We start from the raw sequence: 24,925 nt of genomic DNA, 5'->3' as shown, positions 1-24,925 counted from the left end.
AAATCTCGTATTAGCAATAGATTCTATTTACACTAAGTGAAAATACTTATTTATACGATGTTAAAATAGCAGGATTTCTACTATCAAGTATACTACTTGTTGAAAATAGTGCCAATTATCTGCACTTCAGTATTGTAGTACATTATAAAACAGTATGCAATAATAACGTATTGAGTGTACATTATAATTTTAATTATTAAATGGATGCCACCTTATTGGTACAATAAAGCCCTCCCTACACCTACCCCATACTTTATTTTCAACTTTTTGATTATTTCCTTAATTTTTATTGAAAATAAATGCCTTTACGATGTAATACGAGATTTGAAAAGTGAGAAAAAAAAAGTTCGGCAAAAGGTGGGATCGAACCCGGGTCGATCGCGTCAAAAAGCCAATGACACGCGCTTATCCAACTGGAGCTGATGTTTTACAGCCACTTTTAACTAAATGTAAATATACACTCCGTATTTTTTATTCCAGAGTAAGGGCAATTCATACGATACATTTAAACTGAGCAACTTTAATACCATCTCCGAACTTTCTACCACGACTCTGCTGTTCTTCGGCTGGTTCTTCCCTGTATACGTTGATTAACAGATCTCTCGTCCAGTCAGCGGTGAGTAATCCCAAACTAATGGCGCTGTCTCAAACTATACCTACCTTTTCCGGTTTGTCTGATTTATCGTTGTGTTTTCTGACTTGTAAATTTGTTTTCGAATTTGTCGTTGTGTTTTCTGAATTGTTTTGTTTTTTAGACTTGCATTTGAGTTTGTAATTTGTTATTTTGTTTTCAGAATTGTGATTTGCTTTGCACTTCTCGGCCACCGTAGAATATCATGGTGGTGTGTTGCAATTTGCAAAACAAGAGACAATCTCAGCTGACTTGTTGGATGTGTTGAAACTCACTCAACATTCTAATCACTGTTTTCCCAATAATAACAGCAACAATGACCTCATGTAATGAAATAGCATAACCCTCTTACCAAGAGCTCGGGCCACAGCCAAAAATGGGATCTGATCGATGACAGTGCTCCTTCTTACTGGTCCATTGTGTGTGAGTCTGGGTCTCTTCCACACCACCCTATTGACTCCAGACTTTTTAATGACACTAGAGGAAAGATGTGACAGTGATCAGTGCTGGGTCTCATCATAGTTAAAGTTTAATGCACAAAAAAAACTGCTGACCAAAGAGTCTTGTACCTCTACCTGAAACTAAGCCTGAAAACTTATTCACTCTAGTTTAAACCTTGCCCTAAGCCAAAAATTTCAAGAGGCAAGACAATGATACAGGCCATTGGATGCTGGTCTGTATCATGTTGACATGCTTTTTATGTTCTTTTAGGCTAAACGACAAAGAAAGCTTGTGTTTAGGTTATGATAATGAGGACAAATGCCAGAGCATGTTTGGCTATGTTGTCCCACTTTTGAAGCTGTGGGTGCATAAACAAAAACCAGTCAGACCACTGTGGACACACAGGGCTGAAAGAAACGGGTAACATTTTGTATTTTCGTAATCAGTGTTGACAAAATAAAAGAATGAGGATGGTTACTTGTGAAGGTTAACCAAAAAAGCAGATAACAAGAAAGTCTACAATCAAATTGCAAAATAAGCTCATCCAGCTGCGTCGCTAGCACATGCCTCCACATATTGTTTACCAAAAGCAGAAGGTACCAAGAGTGTGTGAATACAGTTTGTTAACATTCAACTCACCTGCCACCAAGCCCCTCTATTCTCTTCCTCTCCTTTGGGAGTTCAGGTTTGTGGTCCTGTGTAACTTCTACAGCTCGAATGAACTCATCAGAGGGGTGATCCTGCACCCCCAACACCACCGCCGAGTCCCCAACATGGGCAACATACATACGATCACGTCGTATTACAACAATACTTGCAGTTGTACCAGAAGTGCTGGGAAGTCCTGTAACCGTCTTTGGCCATTCCGCTAAAAGAAAGCAGATTATAAAGTTTTCAAAAACAGATCAGGGGATGAATTACTCTTTCTGTTTAAAATGGATGTTTCACACAAAAATTAAAATTCTGTTATACATATGGAAGAAAAAAAGCTAATATTTGGCAAAATGTCCAATTTGTTTTTTCTTTCTTTGCAATGAAAGTGCATGAAGTCCACATGCAAGGACACAATACATTCTGCTTGAACTTTCTTCCATGCAAGAAAGTCCTAGAGGTCTGAAATGAAGGTGAATAAATTAAAAACATGCTTTTAATGCAGAATCAATGAGATACTGCTGAGTTTTACAATTGTTCAAAAAGAATTTAGATCATACCCTACTCAGCTAGTCCTAACTTGATCTCCAATGCTATATTGTGCCTATAATAAATACATTGTATTTGTTGATGCTAATATGTATTTAATAAGTTAACACATTATTGTTTGTTGTAGGTACTCAGTTAATTGCACGACCGTCAAGTCATTTAGTCACACTCCATAAGGGGGCGACCCGCTCGGTGTAGAAAACAGCTTATTTTAGAAGAATGACAAAACTACTATTCCTCTCATGTGAGTTTACATAGGTTTAAAATGTATATCTCTTTTTAAAAAATCGTTAATTTATTTGAAAGAGAAACTTTTTAATTAGCAAAAAAATGACTAGGTGCGCCTTTAAGCAACCAACTCAGTTTGCAGCTGTCTAAGGTGTTGAGCTGTTATTTCTGGAAGCAAATCATTATTCAGATCTGATGTGCTGTCAATCTAGTTCAGATATGTATTAGTTGTTTGGTGTGGCCTGCAGTGGTTGTGCAACTTCTTTTGGCGGGATGCATCTGATGTTGCAACCTTCATTCAAAAAGATCAGCTGCCCTTTTCCATTGCACGTCCATAAATTGGCAGAGACTTAACATATGTAACGTTCCATTTCATAACTTACGTAATTTCTTCCACATGGCATGGTGACAAGAGATGAATCCCTTCCGTAGAGCCGCGCACACCTCGTCGTCGTCCTCGGACCAAAAGCCTCTTTGTTTTTTAATGTGGTCCCACAAATGGCTGCGAGCAAAGCGCGCCGCGTCCGGACCCCCGTGTCCGTCGAACACGGCGAAAATAGCCATAGCCCGCGGCCGACGGGCGTTTTTGGACGGGTGAGAGGAGGGCATCGACGCCTGCTGTAGAGTAGAGCTTGGTTCATCATCTTGAACATAAGTTACAGTGATAGATCCGGGGATGGAGTCTTGGATCGAAGCGTCGGGGTTTTGGTCTTTTGCTGGTGCCGCGATCTCGCCACGTTCGGCGGCGTCCAGTTCATCTTCACTCGGCTCATCCGCCTGCTTCATCGTCGCTAAGTCCTCCATGTATTTCCTACCGCCTTGGTCATAATAAATACTTGCTCGACATGAAAATATCCCATCCATATTTTGATCGGACAGAAAGGCCGGTAGAATAGCAGTGTTTAATGTTTAGGCAGGACTGAGGTCGGGCGCGCTTTCCTCTTTGTTTACCTTCGATGTTGTGAGCATGCGCAGAAGCAGCATGACAGGGGTCAGTGGAAGCCTTAGGTCAGGGTTCCTCAAATCTTGCCCTGGAGGGCCAATGCGCTGCAGAGTTTAGCTCCAACCCTGATCAAACTCACCTACCTGTGATTTTCTTATGATCCTGAAGACATTGATTAGCTTGCTCAGGTGTGTTTGATTAGGGTTAGAGCTAAACTCTGCAGGAAAGTGGATCTCGTGGGCCAGATTTGAGGATCCCTGCCCTAGGTTATTTGACCATTGATTTGATTGAGAAGAGTCCTTGAGATAGCCATAACATAATAAAATTATAAAAACATTAACTCATATAATAATAAACTATCTATCTATCTTAAAGTTAGTAGATATAGTAAGGAAAAGCATGTAACATTGTATCATCACATCACACGCATCTTTATTTATGGAATGTTTATTTCATTTCTTTATTTCATTGTAATCCAGCGTCTGTTTTACAGTAGTTTTGACAATATAGTAACTAATATGGTTTTGTTTTGACTGTTCACATGGTTGAAGGATGGTGGGAAAATGGGAGATATATGTATATTTTTTCTTGTTTTATTTACAGCTTTGTTTATATCTAAAATGACTGCATTTAAACATACTACTCTGTAAATACATTTACATATGTTAGTTTTGATTGCTTCTATTGTCCTCATTTGTAAGTCGCTTTGAATAAAAGCGTCTGCTAAATGACTAAATGTAAAAAAAAAAAAAAGTGACGTGACATGTGGCCAAGTATGGTGACCCATACTAGGAATTAGTGCTCTGCATTTAACCCATCCTTAGTGCACACACACAGCAGTGAACACACACACACCGTGAACACACACCCGGAGCAGTGGGCAGCCATTTATGCTGCGGCGCCCGGGGAGCAGTTGGGGGTTCGGTGCCTTGCTCAAGGGCACCTCAGTCGTGGTATTGAAGGTGGAAGAGAGCACTGTACATTCACTCCCCCCACCTACAATCCTTGCCGGTACGAGAGTCAAACCCACAACCTTTGGGTTACAGGTTCGACTCTCTAACCATTAGGCCACGACTTCCCGACTATGTAATATAAGGGCATGCTTTAGATTTATACACGACTAGGCTACTAGAAAATATTATTATACATAATCTATATAATTGTATATCTGTACAAGCCATTATTTTATTTTAAGGTACAGCATTGAAGGAGTCTTTGACCTTGTGCTTGTTTGTCTCAAAGGCAGTTTCCTATAGTAGTGAATCTTGAAAATCAAGAAAGACATCCAGACAGCTTATTGTGAACTGTCTAGTGAAATGGAGTGAGGTGTGTGCAGTAATTTTAGTGGACTCATTCTAGAGTAGACAGGCAGATAGATCAGATAGAATTCTTACATGTAAAGCGGTGTCCAGCAGATAGTGCTTTAAGCCTAAAAGATACAATGCACCATGATCTGATTTTATATTGGTAGAGTATTTATGAGACTTTTATTAGTAATTCTATGAAAGTGTAGATTTATTGACTTACTTATACCCTTTCTTTTGTTTTGTTTTTAATTGTTTTCTCTTTGAACGTCCAAGCTGTGTGTGGCAAATACAATTGGTCAAATCCCAAACTAAATGACTTTTATTTTGAAATCCCGTCTACTTTGACGCTCACAACCGTTCCGGAAGTGGAAGCCGTTGTCAACGGAAGTAGATTGAGTGCTAGTCGGTCTCCGTTGATCGAGTGCACCTTACGAGCCACATTTAGGGGCGCTGTACTTGCCAGAGGTAAACAGTGTGACGTTTTAAAGCTTTGAAACATGTATTTATTTGTCTATATTTCACAGACATTCATTGAATGTCTATATTTCATTTGAACTGCCTTTTTGTTTCACTTAACAAATCAAAAAGCTACGTGAGCTCGTCTCGTGAATTGGGCTCAAAGACTCTTGGCAGCTTCTTTGATGAAATTGATACATCGTAGTAGTCCTCACACTCGTTTCAGAGACATACGTTATTGTAAACACGCTCTGGCAATGTATTCAAACTTTCGGCTCCCTTGTTCATAGTGTTGTGTTCTCACTAATACGCTTATGCAGGGCTTTATATAGTCTGTGTTCATAAGAGGGTTTATGATGATGCCAACCTCAACTATTGTGTGATTTGAATAGTTCTGGTCGTGTGATCAAGCATGCAATCACATTGAGGAGGTCAAATGTTTTTGCTCTCATTGCAATCTTGTCTCCTCTCGTTTAGGTTCAGGGATTTCTTCAGCTCTCCACCTTTTGCTTTAGGACAGGCTTCCAGCCATGGTGAGGCTCGCTATCATCATCATTCTGTTATGAATCATCATGTCAAGATGAAAAAAACTGGGGGGTCCAGATATATAAAAATTTTTGTACATTTCAGATACCTTGTATGGGGAATGGTGTTCATTTTATGTTAAATATGATCATTTAGCATCCCTAGACAAAGTGTTCCCAGACCAAGAGGTCAGATCTGGTCTAAGTTTGTTCAACATGTAGACCAAAGGTGTTAAAACTGTAATATAATCAGTGTTCTTTTTCACCTGTCACTGTTTTTCTCTTTTGGTCAGTCTGCTGTGGTGGATCTAAAGACTAAGGAGGAGAAAGACGCAGAGCTGGACAAAAGAATTGAAGCTCTACGGAAGAAGAATGAGGCTTTGGTCAAGAGATATCAGGTGAATTTGAGTGCCGAATTCTGATCCACTGCTGCCACTCTGCCAGTTTGTTTATTTGGTGTACCGCTAGTAATGATTTAATTTGATTTGAAGTATTATTCATTGTAAATGTTGTTTTCAGTCCTTGAGATGTTCAGACTCAAGGCTTTTGTCTTGGTCAGTTTTATTAAATCATTCAGTTTGCTTGTCGTCTCTTGTGTCACCAGGAAATACAGGAAGATAAGAAAAAGGCTGAACAGGAGGGCATCGCTGTGACAACAACTCGCAAACCCCGCCCTCATGAGCCTGAGTCTGAACGGACAAAGACGGAAACGGAAAACTTCACAGTGACAGCTGACTTGTCCAAACCTGCTGGGGTAAAAACAGATGGTAGAATAGAATGGAATTTTCATAGAATGGCCATTTACCATAATAATCCATTATATGGCACTATATTATACATTATATGCAAAAAATGGAATGTCATAAATATCAGGTGTGGTCTCTCTTGTGCAGAAACCCTTTAGAAATACCGTTTTAATTGTTTTACAGGGTCAATTTTACCTTTATAAGATATTATTTCCCCCTAACCTTATTAAATGTGTGCAATGTGCATCATCTATTATGTCAGATTCTTATATTTAATTTATAAATTCCCTTAGGATAATTAGGAAACTATAGGGCTGTTACCATGTAAATAAAATCAGTGTCAACAAAATCCTTGTTTGCAATGCAGAGGTGGCATGGATGCTGGAAGTGGCATTTCGATATACTTTCACAGACTGTTTAAAGGGGTGGTTCATTGCGATTTCACTTTTTTAACGTTAGTTAGTGTGTAATGTTGCTGTTTGAGCATAAACAATATCTGCAAATTTACGAAGCTGAAAGTTCAAAGTTACTTCCCGGGTTGGTGACATCAAAAACTCAGATAAACCCCGCCCTCGGGAAAAGGCAGCAAAGGGGGTGAGGCCATGCTACGCTGCTTTAGAGAAGAGGAAAAGAAAACTAGGGGTGCACGTAAAAATCTATTCATATATGAATCTCGATTCTGTCTTCTAACGATTCTAATGGATTCACAAGTTTTAAAATCAGTGTTCTAAAGCGGCAGTTCTTAATACTGTCCCTCATATCTCCCTGCTCTGCACACTCTATGCATCTCTCTCAGATCATCAGCTCAGCTCTGTTCCATTTATACACTTATTTTCACATAGCTATGAGAAGCGTTAAACATGGATGCGCGTGCAGTTGCTGTACTGTATTAAAGCTTTAATCAGGATAAAACCGTATATTAAAAGCTAACATAAGCAGTAGCATTTACAAATAACAGCGTATCTAAAAGTATGAGACAACAAAAAACATAGGCCTACCATTAAAAGCAGTGCTTGCACAGGTTCTGCATGATCCTCTTCAATAATATCCTCTGCTTCTCAATCGGGCTCAAACTGATAAGCGATATTAACGACGCCGTTGTTTACAATACAACCGGAGCACATGCCGCTGAGGTGAGGGGTGGGACGTTTAGACGCGCACTAGAGGCGGTTTAGCCAATCACAACACACTGGGCTAGCTAACCAATCAGAGCCCATCACCTATTTCTGAGGGCGGGGCTTCATAAAAACAGGACAAGATCAGCGCGTTTCTCAGAGAAGGAACAGAGCTGTGTGGAATAAAGGTAAATTATGTGGAAAATAATGCGTTTTTTTTTTTAACTAAGCATTAACACATGTTAGACTGCACCCCATAAACACAATCAAGCCTAGAAAAAACCCAGTGAACCACCCCTTTAATGCAGCTCAGAGGTGGCATTAATGCATCTACACTGCAATTGTAATTACATAATGCTATGAGATCTTAAATATTGAAATATGAATAACTGGAAATAAAACTGCCAGTAATGTTATCATAGACAATACATATTGCACACCCCTACAAAGAACAGTTATATTTGTCTTCACAGCCATAGAGTCCATAGTTTGTTAGATACTTTTTGCTCTTGCTGTAAATGTAAATATTTAATATTAATAAGTATATGCTATGTTTCTTAACTCAAGTTTGATTTTGAATCATCTCAGACCGCTAATGATTTGCATCAGCTCCAATATAGAACAAGAGCATGTAGAAGTTAATTAGCACTCCCATTCCTCACAGCTCTGAGGATTTTAATTTCCCACCTGGGGAAGGATGAGACAAGCTGTAGAGCATTTTAATCAATACCTGTAGAGTTTCAGTGGATCACAGATGGCCCGCGCAGCTGTGATAGACCCACCTATCGTGGTCTGTGAAGGTCATGCCTTTCAGTAACTGCAAAGTGAGTGCTTTTTCTTCAAATATACTTGTTGAACTAGACAGATGGGCATTGCACTTTAAGAATGCGATTTCCAGTTAAAAAAAAGTAGGTATGGTTACATGTCTAATGCAGTGTTGTTATTGTTAACCAAAATTATTAAAGATGTTTCTTGTTGATTTATATAAAGAAAAACTTATACCTTGTCTTGAACTTAAAAATAAAAACTGGAAATGTTACCTTGGGAACAGAACGAAATAAAATAAGTTTACGTACTTAAAATTACTACTTAAACTGAAGTAAAAATAAATAGAAGCTAAATATTAATAATAAAACTAATAAAAATGACACATCAAAGCACATCAAATTTTTAAACTCTGAATTCTTAAACTAAAATTAAAATTGAACATATAAAAATAGACTAATAAAGTAAATACTCTATACTAAGATTAATAAGTACTCTATACTAAAATTACATTGGTCTTGAACTAAAAAATATTTACTCTTGGACTAAAAACCTCTTAAACTTCATATTGCCTTTCTAGGAAAAGCGTGTGGTGAATGACAGGAAACCAGCTGCTCATCGTGGTGACCAGGGCCCAGAAGAAGAGTCTGGTCGGCCTCATGGTGAGAGTCCCCCGCACAGAACCGGATCGGGTCGACTGAGCAGAGGTGGCCACCGCGGTGGAAGAAGAGAGCCTCGTTCAAACAAAGGCGAACCATGGTCGGAAAGGCAACCTCAGGATGATGAAGGTGGAGAGGGTCCAGCTCGAAGTGAACGCTCCTCTAGAGGAGGGCAGAGAGGAGGAAGAGGTGGAGGTGGAACTCAAGGAGGATCAGGCTCGGACAGGAAATCAAAGGTCACTTTTGACGGTCACCAGTGACCTTTTCTAATCATTTTGTAATTGAGATATTGTAGAATATAGTTGTGGTGGTACATTCATTTACTTACAAAGTCATTTGCAGGTGTGTATTAGGGCTGCACGATTAATCAAATGCGATTGTCATGCGCATTTTGTTAAAAAAGATGGTTCTGTAATCAGCAGTAAATCATCATCACGTGCTTTCAGATGGAGCAGCATTTACTACACATAGCCGTAATTCATTGACAAGTTACGCAAAAAAATCGGAGACGATTTTATTGCGCGATTCTGAAATCGAAGAAATCGTTCGCGATAATGACAGCTGTTTGCATAGCTTCTCAGTGAACTACGGCTCTGTGAAGTAAATGCTGCTCCATCTGAAAGCATGTGAAAATACCACATTTAATAACATATTTTTACTCCAAACTCACTTCATAACATCAGTCGAGTGTTTGAAATAAATCCTTCTGTGAGATGATGTGGCTTCTTACACAGAATAAGGCACGCAACATATTTCATAGTATTTAAACAGTGATAAAGGCATTGCATTATAAATATACTTTATTTTAATGAAAATTGTAATATAATAACTCAGATAAAAACCGTATATTGCCGTAGTTGTGTGTTTATTAGTCACGTTGAATCAATAAAAGCAGTTGAATATTCTGTTTATTCAGCTGCAGCCATAGGCATTTTCTGGGTTTCTTCTGCGAGGCGTATTTGGAGTTTCAGCACGAGAGCGCCCTCTGGTCTTCGGATGGAGATTTACTGCTGATCACAGAACCGTGCTTCACTGAAAGATACGCATGACAATCGCAGCTTCTGTCGAATCGCAATCTCAATTCCATTTCGATTTATCGTGCAGCCCTAGTGTGTATGACACAAAATGTACAGAAAGGAAAACACAAGTCCCACGTTGCAGTTGTCTGCAAAATGAATTATTTGTACACAGCAGTGCTTCTTCAAGCCTGTTGTATCATTGTAAGACAAAACATTAAATTAAATTCAAGTTTGTTTGTATAGCGCTTTTCACCATGCAAATCATTGCAAAGCAGCATTACAGATCATTTAAGTTTCTGCATTATATTTAGTGATAGCTTATCAGTGGTGACTATCTCAAGTTGATGTCCATATGGCAGAAATGTCCGGTAAAAGTTTTTACTTGTGTAATTCCTAGTTACAACGGGATGCCAATCCCGTGGCAGAAACAGAAAAGGTAATAGAGAAAAAAATAGCGTAGCTGCTGTTCCAACTAATCAAAAAATGATGTGCTCCACCCAAGTAAAAGAATGAAAATGTGCATTTGATCAGATATAACTGAAGTACAAGGTTATGAGATACATTGTGAATGATTGGCTAAAGAGATGTGTCTTTAATATAGATTTAAACAGAGAGAGTGTGTCTGAACCCTGAACTTTATCAGGAAGGCTATTCCAGAGTTTGGGAGCCAAATGTGAAAAAGCTCTTACCTCCTTTAGTGGACTTTGCTATCCTAGGTACTACCAATAGACCAGAGTTTTGCGACCTTAGGGAGCATGATGGATTGTAGCATGATAGAAGACTAGTTAGGTACACAGGAGCTAACCCATTTAGGACCTTAAATGTAAGTAGTAATATTTTGTAACTGATACAGAACATAATAGGTAGCCAGTGCAGAGAATGTAGAATTGGGATAATATGATCATATTTTCTTGACCTGGTAAGGACCCTAGTAGCTGCATTTTGGACTACCTGTAGCTTGTTTATTGAAGATGAAGGGCAACCACCTAGCACTGCATTACGAGGTCATGAATGCATAAACTAGCTTTTCTGCATCAGAAACGGGTAACATGTTTCGTAACTTGGCAATGTTTCTAATATGGAAGAATGCTGTTTTTGTAACATGGGAAATATGATTTTCAAAAGACAAGTTGCTGTTTAATATAACACCCAAATTTTTGACTGTAGAGGAAGTAACAGTACATCTGTCTAGTTGCAAATTGTAATCTACAAGATTCTGTGTACTGTTTTTTGGTCCAATAAGTAATATCTCGGTCTTATCCGAATTTAATAGGAGAAAATTATTGGTCATCCAGTCTTTTACATTTTAGTAGGAATTTCGCAAGCAATGGAAGGAAGTATTCTTAATATTTTTGTAATGTTTTCGATCATTCTTCTTCGAAACAGCAACACAGATTTAGTTTTTAAACACTAGCATCATAATTGATATCCAATTTCTCAGGAGTGGGAGGAAAAAAGAAGACAGAACATAGAGAAGATGAATGAAGAGATGGAAAAGATTGCTGACTATGAGAGAGGTCAAAGGGTATGTTTTGGTCAACCCAACTTTCTCTTTTTATTGTATCATTCCATTTCCAATGTGATACATGCGCATATACACACTTAACATTTATTTTTTTGCAGGCTGATGGAGAGAAGAACCCCATCAGAAACTTCCTTGATGACCCACGGCGTAGTGGGCCGATACCAGAAACTGACCGCAAGGAGGGAAGCCGGCGACATGTGCGCAATTGGGGTGGTGTTGACTTTGACAGTGTGAAGACTGGTGCAGAGGTTGAGAAAGAATGGACGGTACTAAGCAGATGGACTTGTTTGGTTTCATATTTCAAATGATTCCTGATATTTTACTTTTTTCAAATAATCCTAAAAAATGTTTCAAAGTTTCCACAAAAAGCAGAACTGTGTTCAACATTGATAATGGTAAGAAATGTTTTTAAGCACCAAATCAGCACATTAAAATGATTTCTGAAGAATCATTTGACTATGAAGACTGGAGTAATGGCTGCTGAAATGCAGCTTTACCAGCATAGGAATAAATTACATTTTAAATTGTTAAATTAGACATTGGGAATTTTAAATTGTAGTAATATTTCACAATTTGACTGATTTTACTGTTAAAATCATACCAACCCCACACCTTTCATTGGTAGTGTAATGGTAGAGACCAGCATATTATTCATACTTTCACACTTTCTTTCTCTCTTTTTAATCTCATAACAGAATCGTAGGCCAAGTGGTAAAGGCTCAGTGGATATGACTCTGTCCATGACTGGTCGAGAAAGAGCCGAGTATCTCCGCTGGAAAAAGGAGCGAGAGCAGATTGACGAAGAACGACTGGCTCGTCACCGTAACGCCACTGGCCAGTGGAGACGAGAGTGGGATGCCCAGAAAACGGATACAATGTGAGTATCAAAGACATAAATGCTCACTATTGTAGCAAGATTATGCCATATAGATATGGAATCCTTAAACGGTTAGTTCACCCAAAAATGAAAATTAGCCCATGAATTACTCACCCTCAAGGCATCCTAGGTGTATATGACTTTCTTCTTTCAGACGAGTCCAGTCGGAGTTATATTAAAAATTGTCTAACATCTTCCAAGCTGTTTAATGGCAGTTAGCAGATGTTGCAGTTCATCAGTCCAAAAGAAGTTAAATAAAGCACATCCATCCATAATAAAAAGTGCCTCACATGGCTCCGGGGGGTGAACAAAGGCCTTCTGTAGCAAAAAATGAGAATCGATTAATATCGAGATATTGATATTTTTTACCCAGCCCTAACATTCACTGTCTGGCAAAGAGAGGCCAGTACATTTCTCTTTTTGTGTTCATCAGAACAGTATCATGAATGACATAAATGATGACAGAATTTTTATTTTGAGTTGAATTATCCCTTTAATGTCAGCTGTAACAATTTTGTTTCTGTCCGAGTGTTAAAAAGAGAGGCAGATAAATACTCAGTGTCTAGGAGTAATTTATGCTGACAGGGTGAGAATGAGATGACCAGTGACCCTGTGGCGTTTTCGCAGGTTCAAGGAGGACTCAGCTGTGTCTGGAGAGGGCACACAAGAACAAAGCAACAGGAGAGGTAAATCACACACAAATACTTCCACACCCATCACAGTGACCACCTGACACCTGTTCTACACAAAACATGAATGTCACCCCACAATTTTACAGTGTCTATTACGTCATACAGCAAGCCAATAGACTATAATACTCCAACAAAAGCATAGAGTAGTTACAGGTACACGTTTATACACATTTGTGACCCTGGACTCAAGTCGCTGGGGTATATTTTTAGCTATAGTCAAAAAAAACATTGTATGGGTCACAATTATCGTATAGGATACTAAGTAAAGATCATGTTCCATGAACATATTTTGTAAATTTCCTACCGTAAATATATCAACTTAATTTTTGATTAGCAATATGCATTGCTAAGAACTTCATTTGGACAACTTTTAAAGGCGATTTTCTCAGTATTTAGATTTTTTTGCACCCTCAGATTCCAGATTTTCAAATAGTTGTATCTCGGCTAAATATTGCCCCTAAGCTTAATTATTCAGCTTTCAGATGATGTATGATGTACAATTAAAAAAAAAAAATGTCTGGTTTTGTTGTCCAGGGTCACATTTATTACATTTCTGCTTTGTGAAACTTGTGCTTGTTGCTCTTTGGTGATGTTTTGTGCTGTGGTTTCTCAGCAGCTAGGGGGCGCAATGCCCATGTACAGCAACGCAGTGGACCTTCAGGTCAGCTTAAGGCATGGGTCTGTGTGTGTGTGTGTGTGTGTGTGTGTGTGTGTGTGTGTGTGGGGCGAGTGTCTCTTTGCCCTGCTTCACATTAGCCCTGAGTGCAAGCCAACAGCTGTTCCTGCACTGATAGTTTCTAATTGCTTTCCACTCCTCCATAATAAGTTACAGTGGGGAGTGTGTGTGTCTGATTGGATTATCTATTGTCTAAAATGCAGTTCGCTGGATAGCTGAGATAACATTTCCTCATCATTGCTTTCTGTCAGTTGCCCAGCCATTATTTCAGACTTGCTTCCCATTCGTTTTGCAGAAAACATGCACCCGGCAACTCCTTGCATTCTTGACTTAAGTGACCTTTTAAGGTCTTTGCACACTGTCATTCTCGTCTGAAATTTTGGCACGTAAAAAACGTGGTTTCTGTGGTTTCACATCCGTAGTAAGCATTTTGATAGGAAAGGATGACGAATACGAAAAAACGCAGACAAAAATCTTGGACTCGGTGTGCAAAATCCTTAACTCCTTAAAAACTCACAGTAAAAGCAACACTAGCAACAACTGTAAACAAAGAAAAATGTTCATGTGGCCTGTTGCATGAAACTATTTGAACAAGCTCTAAGTTGACAAAATCTAAATCCTTCTTGAGCCCGAAAATTCAGTTTGCTCAAACTAAACGCAAACTTACCCGGGTAAAAACCGAAGCCGACTTTTTGCAACAGGCCTCTGGACACTCTAGTTTAGGCTAATTAGGGGTTAAATACAGGTGCATCTCAATAAATTAGAATGTCGTGGAAAAGTTCATTTATTTCAGTAATTCAACTCAAATTGTGAAACTCGTGTATTAAATAAATTCAATGCACACAGACTGAAGTAGTTTAAGTCTTTGGTTCTTTTAATTGTGATGATTTTGGCTCACATTTAACAAAAACCCACCAATTCACTATCTCAACAAATGAGAATATGGTGACATGCCAATCAGCTAATCAACTCAAAACACCTGCAAAGTATCTTAAGTATTCTAATTTGATGAGATAGTGAATTGGTGGGTTTTTGTTAAATGTGAGCCAAAATCATCACAATTAAAAGAACCAAAGACTTAAACTACTTCAGTCTGTGTGCATTGAATTTATTTAATACACAAGTTTCACAATTTGAGTTGAATTACTGAAATAAATGAACTTTTCCACGACATTCTAATTTATTGAGATGCACCTGTACGTCTGTAAACTGTTCTTCATCTTAATGTTCTTTTAGCACCACCAGTCATTTTCAGCCCAGGTATTTGTGGATCAAAAAAGCATTAAATTGTCTCAAATTCATTCATAGATTTTAAGACCATAAAATATTTTAAATGGTGTAGAAAAAAGGTCTTGTGATTTGTGGAGATGTTTAATTTGCAAATTAATAGACAGGAGATGCTACAAGGCCTGTAGTTTCCTTTAAAGGCAACTAATTTCATTTCTAACTCATCCCAATATCAAAAAGTATTTAGATTTATATAAAATGTTGATAATGTTCTACAAGCATTGTTAATGTTTATTGTTTAATGTTTATATAATATATTATTGTTTAAACTAATATAATTATTTTAAACATAATATATATAATATCTTTGTCATAGAACTGGTCTTAAACTTCCAACATTTGTCGTAAAAAAAGAGGCCCTGCATCCTCTGGGATGTTTTAAATGAGGACATCAGCATGTTTCAATTTGGTGCTGGTGGAGTTCAATTCAGTAAAACTAAATGTCCTAATCAAAAACAATGTGTTATCATTTTTAGATCTGCACTGTGAGAAGTGTTCTGTTATGTTCAGGATTGTAGCATACTTCCAATTGGCTTATACTCAAACGACATTCCCCTGCTAAGGCACGATCCTCTAACTAACATCACTCTTTCCTTAACATTGTAATTTTTACATTACATTTTTCTCTAGAATATTGATATTCAAAAGCTGTCACTCATAACAAACCTAAGTACCTCTTTTGCATCAAAGAAAGTTTTGCAGCTTTTGACACATGCTCATTTGCTGATGTCTTGGCTTTGAGTGCTTCACAAACCCAGTATCTACCTCACAACGTTCAAGTCAAATCTCATCACAGTGCTGTCAAATCAAGGGTACATTTGCATGTTTTTCTCATCCATTCCCTTCCTTTCATCCTGAAGAGTGATGCATAGAGGGGCAATCCATCAGAATGACAGGGGGCCATCTGTTACATTGAGCCCAGGGTGACCTCTCTCCACCACAGTTTTCAGACGCAGAATTGTTTTCCAAGGTCTTGCTCAGCCCCACATCACCCTTCAAAGATAAATATTGCTGTAATCTCTCTTATGCAGAAGACAGCAAGAGGCCGCCTAAGGCACCAACCTTTGGGGACTTCTTGGGACAGGGCAAGCCCAGACAGGGAGGCCGTGGGCGAGGGAAGGATCACGGTCAAGGCAAAAGCTACAGGTATGCAATAGTCCTTCTCACTGTGGAAAATGATCCACACCAGCATTGCTCCTAGAGCAGGGGGGTCCAGTCTGCTCCTGAAGGGCCATTTGTGTCCTAGCGGCCTTATTATGGCTTAACTAGACCGTTTTTTTCTTTCCCGTGTTGATGTCCTATTAAAACATGTAGTATGGGACATATCAGCCCTGCCCTATAAATTTTACAGTCCACTCTTGGGAACGTAAATGCCTCATGCAGGCAACAAGTTACCCATAAGTGCACCATTTGGGATGGTCCCATTAAAGATTTTGTCCCTCTAGTAGCCACTAGGCTTTAGTTATGTTGTCTAAACCTTGGTCCAGTTTCCACCTGGTAGTAAGATGCATTTTCTGCGATCTGATCACAAGTAGTCAGATGCATTATTATTTCCACCTGGTATTAACATTAATTTCAAATGCATCAGAAGGAGATGAACATATGTTACTGGGGTTAGCAGGAAAGGAACCAAATGAAAAGTGTAAGGAGTACATTTGTGTGTTTGGTACAAAACAGCAACATTTAAATTGCTTGTTTTGATGTGTTCTCACATTGTGTCTCAGAACGATCACGTGTTAGGTGAGCAGGCAGCGAGTAGGTGGTGCTCTGGGACTCATTCAGGGCGGATAGCGTTTCCACTACAATGGTCATGTGTTTCTGACTACATATATATGTGGTTTCCAGGATCCGCTTGTGATCAGATCACAAAAACGCATCTTAATACCAGGTGGAACCTGTGATTGCTATTTGGGGCAGGTGGCATTATAGGTTGAGAAATTATCATTCTAGACTGCATTTGATGAATTAATGTTCATTGACCAACATACTTCCTTCCTAAAGCATGCATGATAATCGGTGGGAAGGAGAAAATGAAGAGGAGAAAGGAAGAAAGGAGGAGCAAGAGAAGGAGAAAGATGAAGAGAAGGTCAAAGAGAAGGAAGACGAGAACAAGGATGACACCGTCAAGGCTCCGTTGTCAGACAAGGTAAGAGGCCTGAAAACACTTATTAGGTACTGAGTATCATGGTACTAAGATTCCTTTTGAAGAGCCTTATGAATGAAGGTTGCTTTAGTCTGTGTTTCAATTGTTCCTGACCTTCACCTGCTGTGCAGAAAACTGATGGAGGCCTTGCTGAAGAGGATGATGAAGAGTGGGAGGATGCTAGCGATGGTGAAGAGGAAGATGTGGAAGAGGATGAAAAAGCAGTTCACGAGGAAGACTCAAAAGATGCTAAACCAACAGAAAAGACCCCTACCTCTCCTGCGCCCTCTACTCCCAGCCCAAATGAACAACGTACCCCAAGACCCAAAGTCCACATCCCTTCCCCACAGGAGACGCTCAGTACACCAGAGGAACCTAAACCCCTCAGCCCTTTCTCCCCACTGGACGGCCACCAGCCAGTATCAGACTGGGGTGAAGAAATGGAGATGCTTTCTCCTAAGAGCAGTCTGGGCGAGAGCCCTCTGAGGCCCAGCAGCACTGAAAGCAGTCCAGCTCAACCCAAGAGCAACCCTGCTGAACATAACATGACGACTACCCCCAGCCAGCCAGAAGAACCAGAAAACAAAGAAAGTACATCTGCAGGTGGAATAATTATGGTCTTTATTTAGTACTTCACAGTTTCTCTTTTTAGCAGTGCTTGTTAAGACGCTTAGCAAGGTCTGGGGTGTGCTTCATTTTCCATCTGCCATTACATCTCACACATGGTTAAGCATTCTAGCATTTCAATTTATGATGTGTGCACACCAAAAGCAAAATTAAGTATTTGCACAAGTATGTTACATACAAAATACAAAGACGTTAATAAACGTGAATTCGCGTCGAGCGATGCGATTACGCACGATACGAGAGCTACGCATGCAAGTTGAATAATTCGAACTCGAGTGGAAAATTCGCATGACGAGTTGTTGCATAAGCCAATTAGAGAAGAGCTTATTTTCATGTCCGGTTGTATCATAAAATTGAGGAGAGCATTACATGATGTCTTCATTCATGCGAGTGACACAACAAACATCCCACGAGTAATCTAGAGTGCTAAGGCTATGCGAATACTCGCTTCGATTTTGGTCTCCACACACCATTATACTTCAGCTTCCGTTGTTTTTATTTCCTTTTTCTGATTCTTACTACTTCTACTAGTTTTTGCAAGCAACAACCCAACTGTTAGTGCACTAAGTAGGGCAGTCAATTCCATGCATGTGTGATGTATGTGTGAAATATAAATATTAGATGAAAAACTTTGGTATCTTAGTAGTGCATCTTAATTGTCTTTTCACATTCAGTGGTGGAGTCAGCTTCCTGTGAAACGCCAAAGGAGCCTGTACCAGCTGAATCTGCCGACACAACCACCTCGAGCAGCCATGACACAGCAGATCCCGTACTGCCGCCCACCCCAGACAGCGCCAACCAGAGCAGTAAGTCAAAACAATTAATTAACACACAAAGTTTGAATTATGGTTTCCTCCAAATGAACCATTAATTGTACTCTCCTGCATATCCTGTTTATCCTCTTATTCAGAGGAAAGCAACGACCCTATTGTAGAGCCGGATCAGAGTCAGCCTGAAACGAAGGTTGTGGAGGATATGGCAGTGGATTCTTCAGATCAACCGTCCTCAGGTGCTGTTCTTATTACCAGATTTTTGAGACTGTGGCTTTTCGAAAGAGGTCCCTTACTTCAGCTGACTTCTAACTACTAACCAACGTCCTCCCCTTTTCTCTGCGCACTTCAGTCTTTCTGTTCTCTCTGTCTCTCCCTCCCTGTTCACTACACTCATGTCTCCTTTATGTTCCCGTGTCCATCTCTCTCATGGCATGAGATGGCATCTGCTATCGGGCTTGTCTCTATCGTCTTTGAAAAATGGGAATGCAGCTCCTCAGGCTATGACAATCCTCCCCTCTGGGATTGACTGCTTCTGTTTGCAGCTTCACACTGGCTGTCATTCTCCACTGTGAACCTTGCACACCTCCTCCAGCACGACTAATATCCCACGTTTACTGTGCTCCTGGATCCCTCATTGTCATTCATGCACCTCTTTGATTTCACACCTTTCCCTGGATGACATGTTTGGATATGGGTTTTGGCTTTTTCCCCTTTCATGCATGTCACAAACTGCTTGAGCAAATAAGTGTTGTTTTGATTTTTATTCCATTTTTGCAAAAGCATATATATGTGTGAGTGTGTGGACTGCAAACGTGAATAATCTATAACATCATCCCAACAGGATCCCATTTGATCGCTGTTTAGGATCATTATCATTGTGGGGAAAGCTGTTTGGCTTTTCTCCCAGAGCAGCTTGCAGAGATTAATTACACAGGGTAAACCTAATGTGGTTCCAGAGACTGTATGGCATCTTATTAGATTTCATGTCATTTTAATGTTCATTATGTATGAAATGTTTATCAAGCCACACAGAATGAATGTACACCAGAGTTCAAATAGCTATGTTTCCATCTACCTATTTTTATGTGCATTTTGGAATATCGCATAACAAAACGCTGGATGGAAATGCTAAGCTGTGCATAAATTCTATAAATGTGCATAAAAAAACTTATGCTCACAATTGAGTAGGATAAACTTTTTATCCGCTAAGAAAAAAATGTGCATAAACTACAATGGAACACATTCACTGAATAAATTCCACCATGCGCTTTAAAAAAGTCATGTGACTTTGCACGATTGGACGGGATAACTTGACTAACCAGCGGACCGATCTCGTTCCACAGCATCTGAAACGTTCTGAAATGCCTGAGCAAAGTCTGTCATCAAAGTAAGTCTGTAAAATTGTCTTACATGACTGCGTTCCCAAACAGCAGGCATCCACCTCTGAAAGCAATGACCGCATTTATTGTGTTTTGTCTGCTTACTCTGAGGTGCAAGTAATTTATCATATATGAAAATTATTATATTTAGTGGCTTCTCCTACTTTTCTGATTGATATTTAGTGCCAGTTTATCAGGAAGTGATGATTTTATTCTCTTCGACTCATTGGATGGAAACGGTGCTTTATTTGCAAATGTTTTATGTTATGTTTCAGTTTTGCGCATAAGTCAAATTTGCATCTTTGGATGGAAACATAGCTAATAAGGGTAGTTTTTGCAAATAAAACCGATTGTTTATTCGCATAGACTGTAAAAAAAAATGTATATTAAAAGTTAAAACAAGCAGTAGCATTTACAAATAACAGCGTATCTAAAAGTATGACAACAAAAAACATAGGCCTACCATTAAAAGCCGTGCTTGCACAGGTTCTGCACGATCCTCTTCAATAATATCCTCTGCTTCTCAATCGGGCTCAAACTGATAAGCGATATTAACGACGCCGTTGTTTATAATACAACCGGAGCACATGCCGCCGAGGTGAGGGGCGGGACATTTAGAAGTGCGCTAGAGGAGGTTTAGCCAATCACAACACACTGGACTAGCTAACCAATCAGAGCCCGTAGCCTATTTCTGAGGGAAGGGCTTCATAAAAGAAGGAAATGATCAGCCCGTTTCTCAGAGAAGGGACAGAGAGGTGTGGAATAAAGGTAAATTATGTGAAAAATAATGTGTTTTTTTTTTTTTTTAAATGAAGTGTTAACACATGTTAGACTGCACCCCATAAACACAATCAAGCCTAGAAAAAACCCAGCGAACCACCCCTTTAAATGTTTCCCTTTCCATTTGAGCCAATTTGAATTGAGAAACCACTCCTTAGTGTTTTGTGTTTCGTGAATGTTTGACGTCGTATTACACTCCATTGCCAAAGGCTCAACCCTGTCACTCAGTCATTTGGGATCACTGTCCTTCTCCACCTGCTCCTACTTATTGCCATTACATCATACCAGTTTATTATGCGACTAACTGCTCATTAGCAACTAATGAGTGGATGTTATTTATTGCCACTTCCCTCATTCAGATTTCCATTGTCCACTGGAAATATTAAACAAACTCTAATGGCTCAATAACAAGATTCTTGTATTTCCTTTAATTTGATTACTCTGCTACGTTTAGCCTGTTTACCAGGAGGAAACATCCAGGAAAACGTTTTTTATTGCTAAAAATGCTTTTATGAGGAAACTGCAGTCGACTCTCAGATCAAAGCAGTAATTAAACCCTTAGAAAATCAAATGTACTTTTTGTCTTCGAGTTTCACATTAGGAGATACTACTTTTTTTTGCTGTTTTTGTCAAACAAAGCAACTGAAATGGTGGTTTACAGTTTATTTTATCACTCATACTGGGTGTTCTTATGTTCATCTTTTCATCCTGACTGCTTTATATATGTCAACAGGCTGAGGACTAAATGCAAGTGAACTCGGTGCTTCACAAACTGGAATACGAGGTAAGCAGAGGAAAGAGAAGACATCAGGTGTAATGGATGACTGTTGACTGTAAATTAAAAGGGGTTGAGGGGGCATCTTTGGATCCCTGTCTGCTTCATCCAAACAACTCGCTGTATTGTTTAATTATTCCTCATTGGTTGGGACTCTATGCTGTTGTCGAGCTAAGCTGCTGTTCTTCTCTTACGTTTACCCTGGGATTAATCTGTAAAGCATGTTATACTCAAACCATACGAATATTTTATTATGATGGAGCGGTGGAAGTGTCTGTTCCCCAAAGTTGTTTAAACCACCCTAGACCACAAGGGCACTACATTTTGGGGTCAAATTTAGCTTTGAAGGTCAATAAGGAACATATAAAGATGTATTTATTTCTAAGACTGGCATGCTTCACTTTTTGCAATTTCTTTGTAAACTAGGGCATTACTTTTTCTTTTTTTTTCTTTTTTAAATCAGGGCTACTTTTGAAACTACATTTTAATATTATATTCATGAAGATGAGCTGTGGATTTTAAGTTTGCTATAAATGATTGGTGCCCTAGCCATTATGTGCTCACTGACCAAAGATAAAATCATGGTAAATTGTAAAGAGTTTGAATGAGGAAAACTAGACCATTGGGGCAGCAGTGATCAGTTTGTTTAGTAATCATATGCATTTATCGAAGGTGTATTTGTGTGTTCCTGAATTTGAATGAATTGAGCAGGAGCTTGAAAACTTGCAATATGTATATGTCTTTTAGACTGACAGACATTCCAATGCTTTTGTGTGAGTGCTTGCTCTCTCTTCACATTGTTCTATATCCCTGTTTTTCAATTGAGCTCACGGAGCAGAAAGAATCATGACATTTGTGATTGTATCGTACCCACTGCATCTCCCTGCAGATGAAATGTCTTCCTGTTTGGGTAGAAAATGTATATATAATTTGGTTTGCCTCTTGTAGGAGGTTTGGTTTGGCTTTTCAGAAGTGCACGTAGCATGATACTGAAGTGTTTGTAGGATTTCCCTCAAAAGTTTTCTTCTAAGACTAAATGCAATTCTTTTTTCTTTTTTTTCTTTTTTTTAAGCTTACTGGAGATATTTCTTGGTTGCTTTTATCACCGTATTATGATGTGTGAACAGTAAGCAGGCAGTGCATCAGTTTCTGTACTTTGTAAGCTGTCATATAAAATAAATGACATCTTTGCCTTATGTATTATTTCATATTTGGCTCAGGATATTGTTTTCTGTAAGACCAGGGTAATCATGTTTCTTTCAATAAGCTGTTTTTAATGTTGCTGGTATACTGATTTACATTTTTTTTTACAAATGTGTTAGCACTGATAATTCATAACCTATAAGATGATACATACTTTTTTACCTATAAAATGTTAATATGAATATTATATAACAATATAAAAATTGCAAGTCATCCTCTCTGTCGAAATCTTCAGACATGTTTACGAAGACTTTTATGTGCAGTGTGTGTCGTCTTCTGCTTGTAAACAAGGCGCAGCACGTGCATCACAGTACTCTCGTGACTAACACGGAAGAGAAGAAATTGTTGAATAGAATTATTTTTGTTTTCTTTGTGCACAAAAAGTATTCTTGTAGCTTCATAAAATTACGGTCGAACCACCGTTGTCACATGGACTATTATAACGATGTCTTTGCTACCTTTCTGGGCCTTGAACGTGTCGGTTGCATTGCTGTCTATGCAGGGCCAGAAAGCTCTCGGATTTCATCAAAAATATCTTAATTTGTGTTCTGAAGATGAACGAAGGTCTAATGGGTTTGGAACGAAATGAGGGTGAGCGATTAATCCTATAAGATGATACATACTTTTTTACCTATAAAATGTTAATATGAATATATTATACATTTTCTTTGCATAAGGTAATTGATTACTTAATTGTTCAACAAAATTTCACAGTATATTTACGTTCTTTTAAAATATGCAAGTTTTTGTTTTTGCCACAAGGTAATATACGAAGCATGTGTGAGATGCTGCTGACGCAGGAGCCGGCGTTCTGACATAGAGTGTACATCTTTCTTAGTTCAGCGTATATTCTAGTTCAAATAAGTAAAGCTGGGCAAAAAATTGCAAGTCATCCTCTCTGTCGAAATCTTCAGACATGTTTACGAAGACTTTTATGTGCAGTGTGTGTCGTCTTCTGCTTGTAAACAAGGCGCAGCACGTGCATCACAGTACTCTCGTGACTAACACGGAAGAGAAGAAATTGTTGAATAGAATTATTTTTGTTTTCTTTGTGCACAAAAAGTATTCTTGTAGCTTCATAAAATTACGGTCGAACCACCGTTGTCACATGGACTATTATAACGATGTCTTTGCTACCTTTCTGGGCCTTGAACGTGTCGGTTGCATTGCTATCTATAGAAAGCTTTCAGATTTCATCAAAAATATCTTAAGTTGTGTTCCGAATATAAACAAAGGGCTTGCGGGTTTGGCGCGACATGAGGGTGAGTAAGTAATGACAGAATTTTCATTTTTGGGTGAAATATCCTTTTAAGCAAGTTTTACTGAAGCACTAAAACTTTTCCTAGTAAAATTACTAACCATATTCCATAGTAACTTATTGAAACTCAAATGTTTAAATCAAAAGGCAGTTAAATTTACTAATTTATTTTAGTAGTCAATATAAAATAAAATGTCATATCTCATTTAACGAAGCTAGTTCTGCCTTTTAGTAATTGTCTTTTCAAAACTAGTATTTCCAAGTCTTATAATAATATGCACAATAAAATGTATTTCCTAATAACATTTTATCTGAATAATAAGGTATTTCCAAATGCTAATTTCTGCCAAGAGTCCTTGCATAATATAGAAGAATTTGTTCCATAAGAGATGAAGCCCACCAATGGTGGAGAACAGCAAACTCCGCCCAGCGTTCAACTAAAACTAGTGTGCGTCTCTGAGGCATGAGAAACACTGATGGTGCAGGAACACTCTTATCAGAAGTGCAGGAATCCAGTCACCTGAATCAGGGGATTCGCAGCAGACCTCTCGAAGCCTCCGAGAAACACACACCGACCGCTGGAAATATCAGGAATATCCGTCATCTCAGAATGAGAGGAGACAAACCCGTCAGCACCGGCAGGACAAACGGAGGAGCGGAGCGGAGACCGAGTTACCCCGGAGACCAGAGGGTGAGACACGCGAACAGAGCCACGAAGATCTGGGTGAAAGTGGCGATGGGCATCGCTTACTTTCTGTGTGTTTCAATCGCAGCTTTCTTCTTAGCCATCTACTATGTGCTCTTCTGGACCCCAGATGGTCACAACAACGCCACGAAGACAAACGGCTCGTGCCTTCGTGGATAGTTTACATGGACAGAGACTGCTTCGCCGGATT

At 39.0% G+C, this 24,925-nt stretch overlaps 2 protein-coding genes across 4 annotated transcripts in view; one reads left to right on the top strand and one right to left on the bottom strand.

The window, feature by feature from the left end:
• ppm1da (protein phosphatase, Mg2+/Mn2+ dependent, 1Da) overlaps positions 1-3,547 on the bottom strand; it is a 9,322-nt gene extending 5,775 nt beyond the window's left edge. Inside the window, exons 1-3 of one of the 2 annotated variants that reach the window (XM_016229291.1) lie at positions 2,884-3,546; positions 1,712-1,940; positions 984-1,108 (exon numbers count right to left, since the gene is read on the bottom strand). In XM_016229291.1, coding sequence (XP_016084777.1) covers positions 984-1,108; positions 1,712-1,940; positions 2,884-3,364 — 835 coding nt within the window. In that variant the 5' untranslated portion in view covers positions 3,365-3,546. Of the gene's footprint in view, positions 1-983; positions 1,109-1,711; positions 1,941-2,883 lie in introns of both variants that reach the window. The other variant, XM_016229290.1, reaches the window with a different exon arrangement.
• Positions 3,548-5,123: 1,576 nt separating this feature from the next.
• On the top strand, positions 5,124-22,732 carry LOC107548566 (coiled-coil domain-containing protein 9-like). Of its 2 annotated transcripts, XM_016229288.1 has the most exons (16): positions 5,124-5,215; positions 5,684-5,739; positions 6,024-6,128; positions 6,335-6,484; positions 8,937-9,251; positions 11,476-11,559; positions 11,658-11,825; positions 12,255-12,436; positions 13,064-13,122; positions 13,742-13,789; positions 16,123-16,237; positions 17,093-17,237; positions 17,366-17,837; positions 18,536-18,667; positions 18,772-18,870; positions 21,527-22,732. In XM_016229288.1, exons 2-16 carry the CDS (start codon positions 5,737-5,739, stop codon positions 21,529-21,531), a joined length of 2,082 nt encoding a protein of 693 aa, XP_016084774.1. In that variant the 5' UTR covers positions 5,124-5,215; positions 5,684-5,736; the 3' UTR covers positions 21,532-22,732. The 2 variants fall into 2 exon arrangements, with proteins under 2 accessions (XP_016084774.1, XP_016084775.1); XM_016229289.1 differs by lacking the exon at positions 13,742-13,789.
• The last annotated feature ends 2,193 nt before the right edge of the window (positions 22,733-24,925 follow it).

Source organism: Sinocyclocheilus grahami, unplaced genomic scaffold (genome assembly GCF_001515645.1).
Source record: "Sinocyclocheilus grahami isolate Dianchi unplaced genomic scaffold, SAMN03320097.WGS_v1.1 scaffold350.1, whole genome shotgun sequence".
NCBI lineage: Eukaryota > Metazoa > Chordata > Actinopteri > Cypriniformes > Cyprinidae > Sinocyclocheilus > Sinocyclocheilus grahami.
This window is presented reverse-complemented; position numbering and strand designations above follow the sequence as displayed.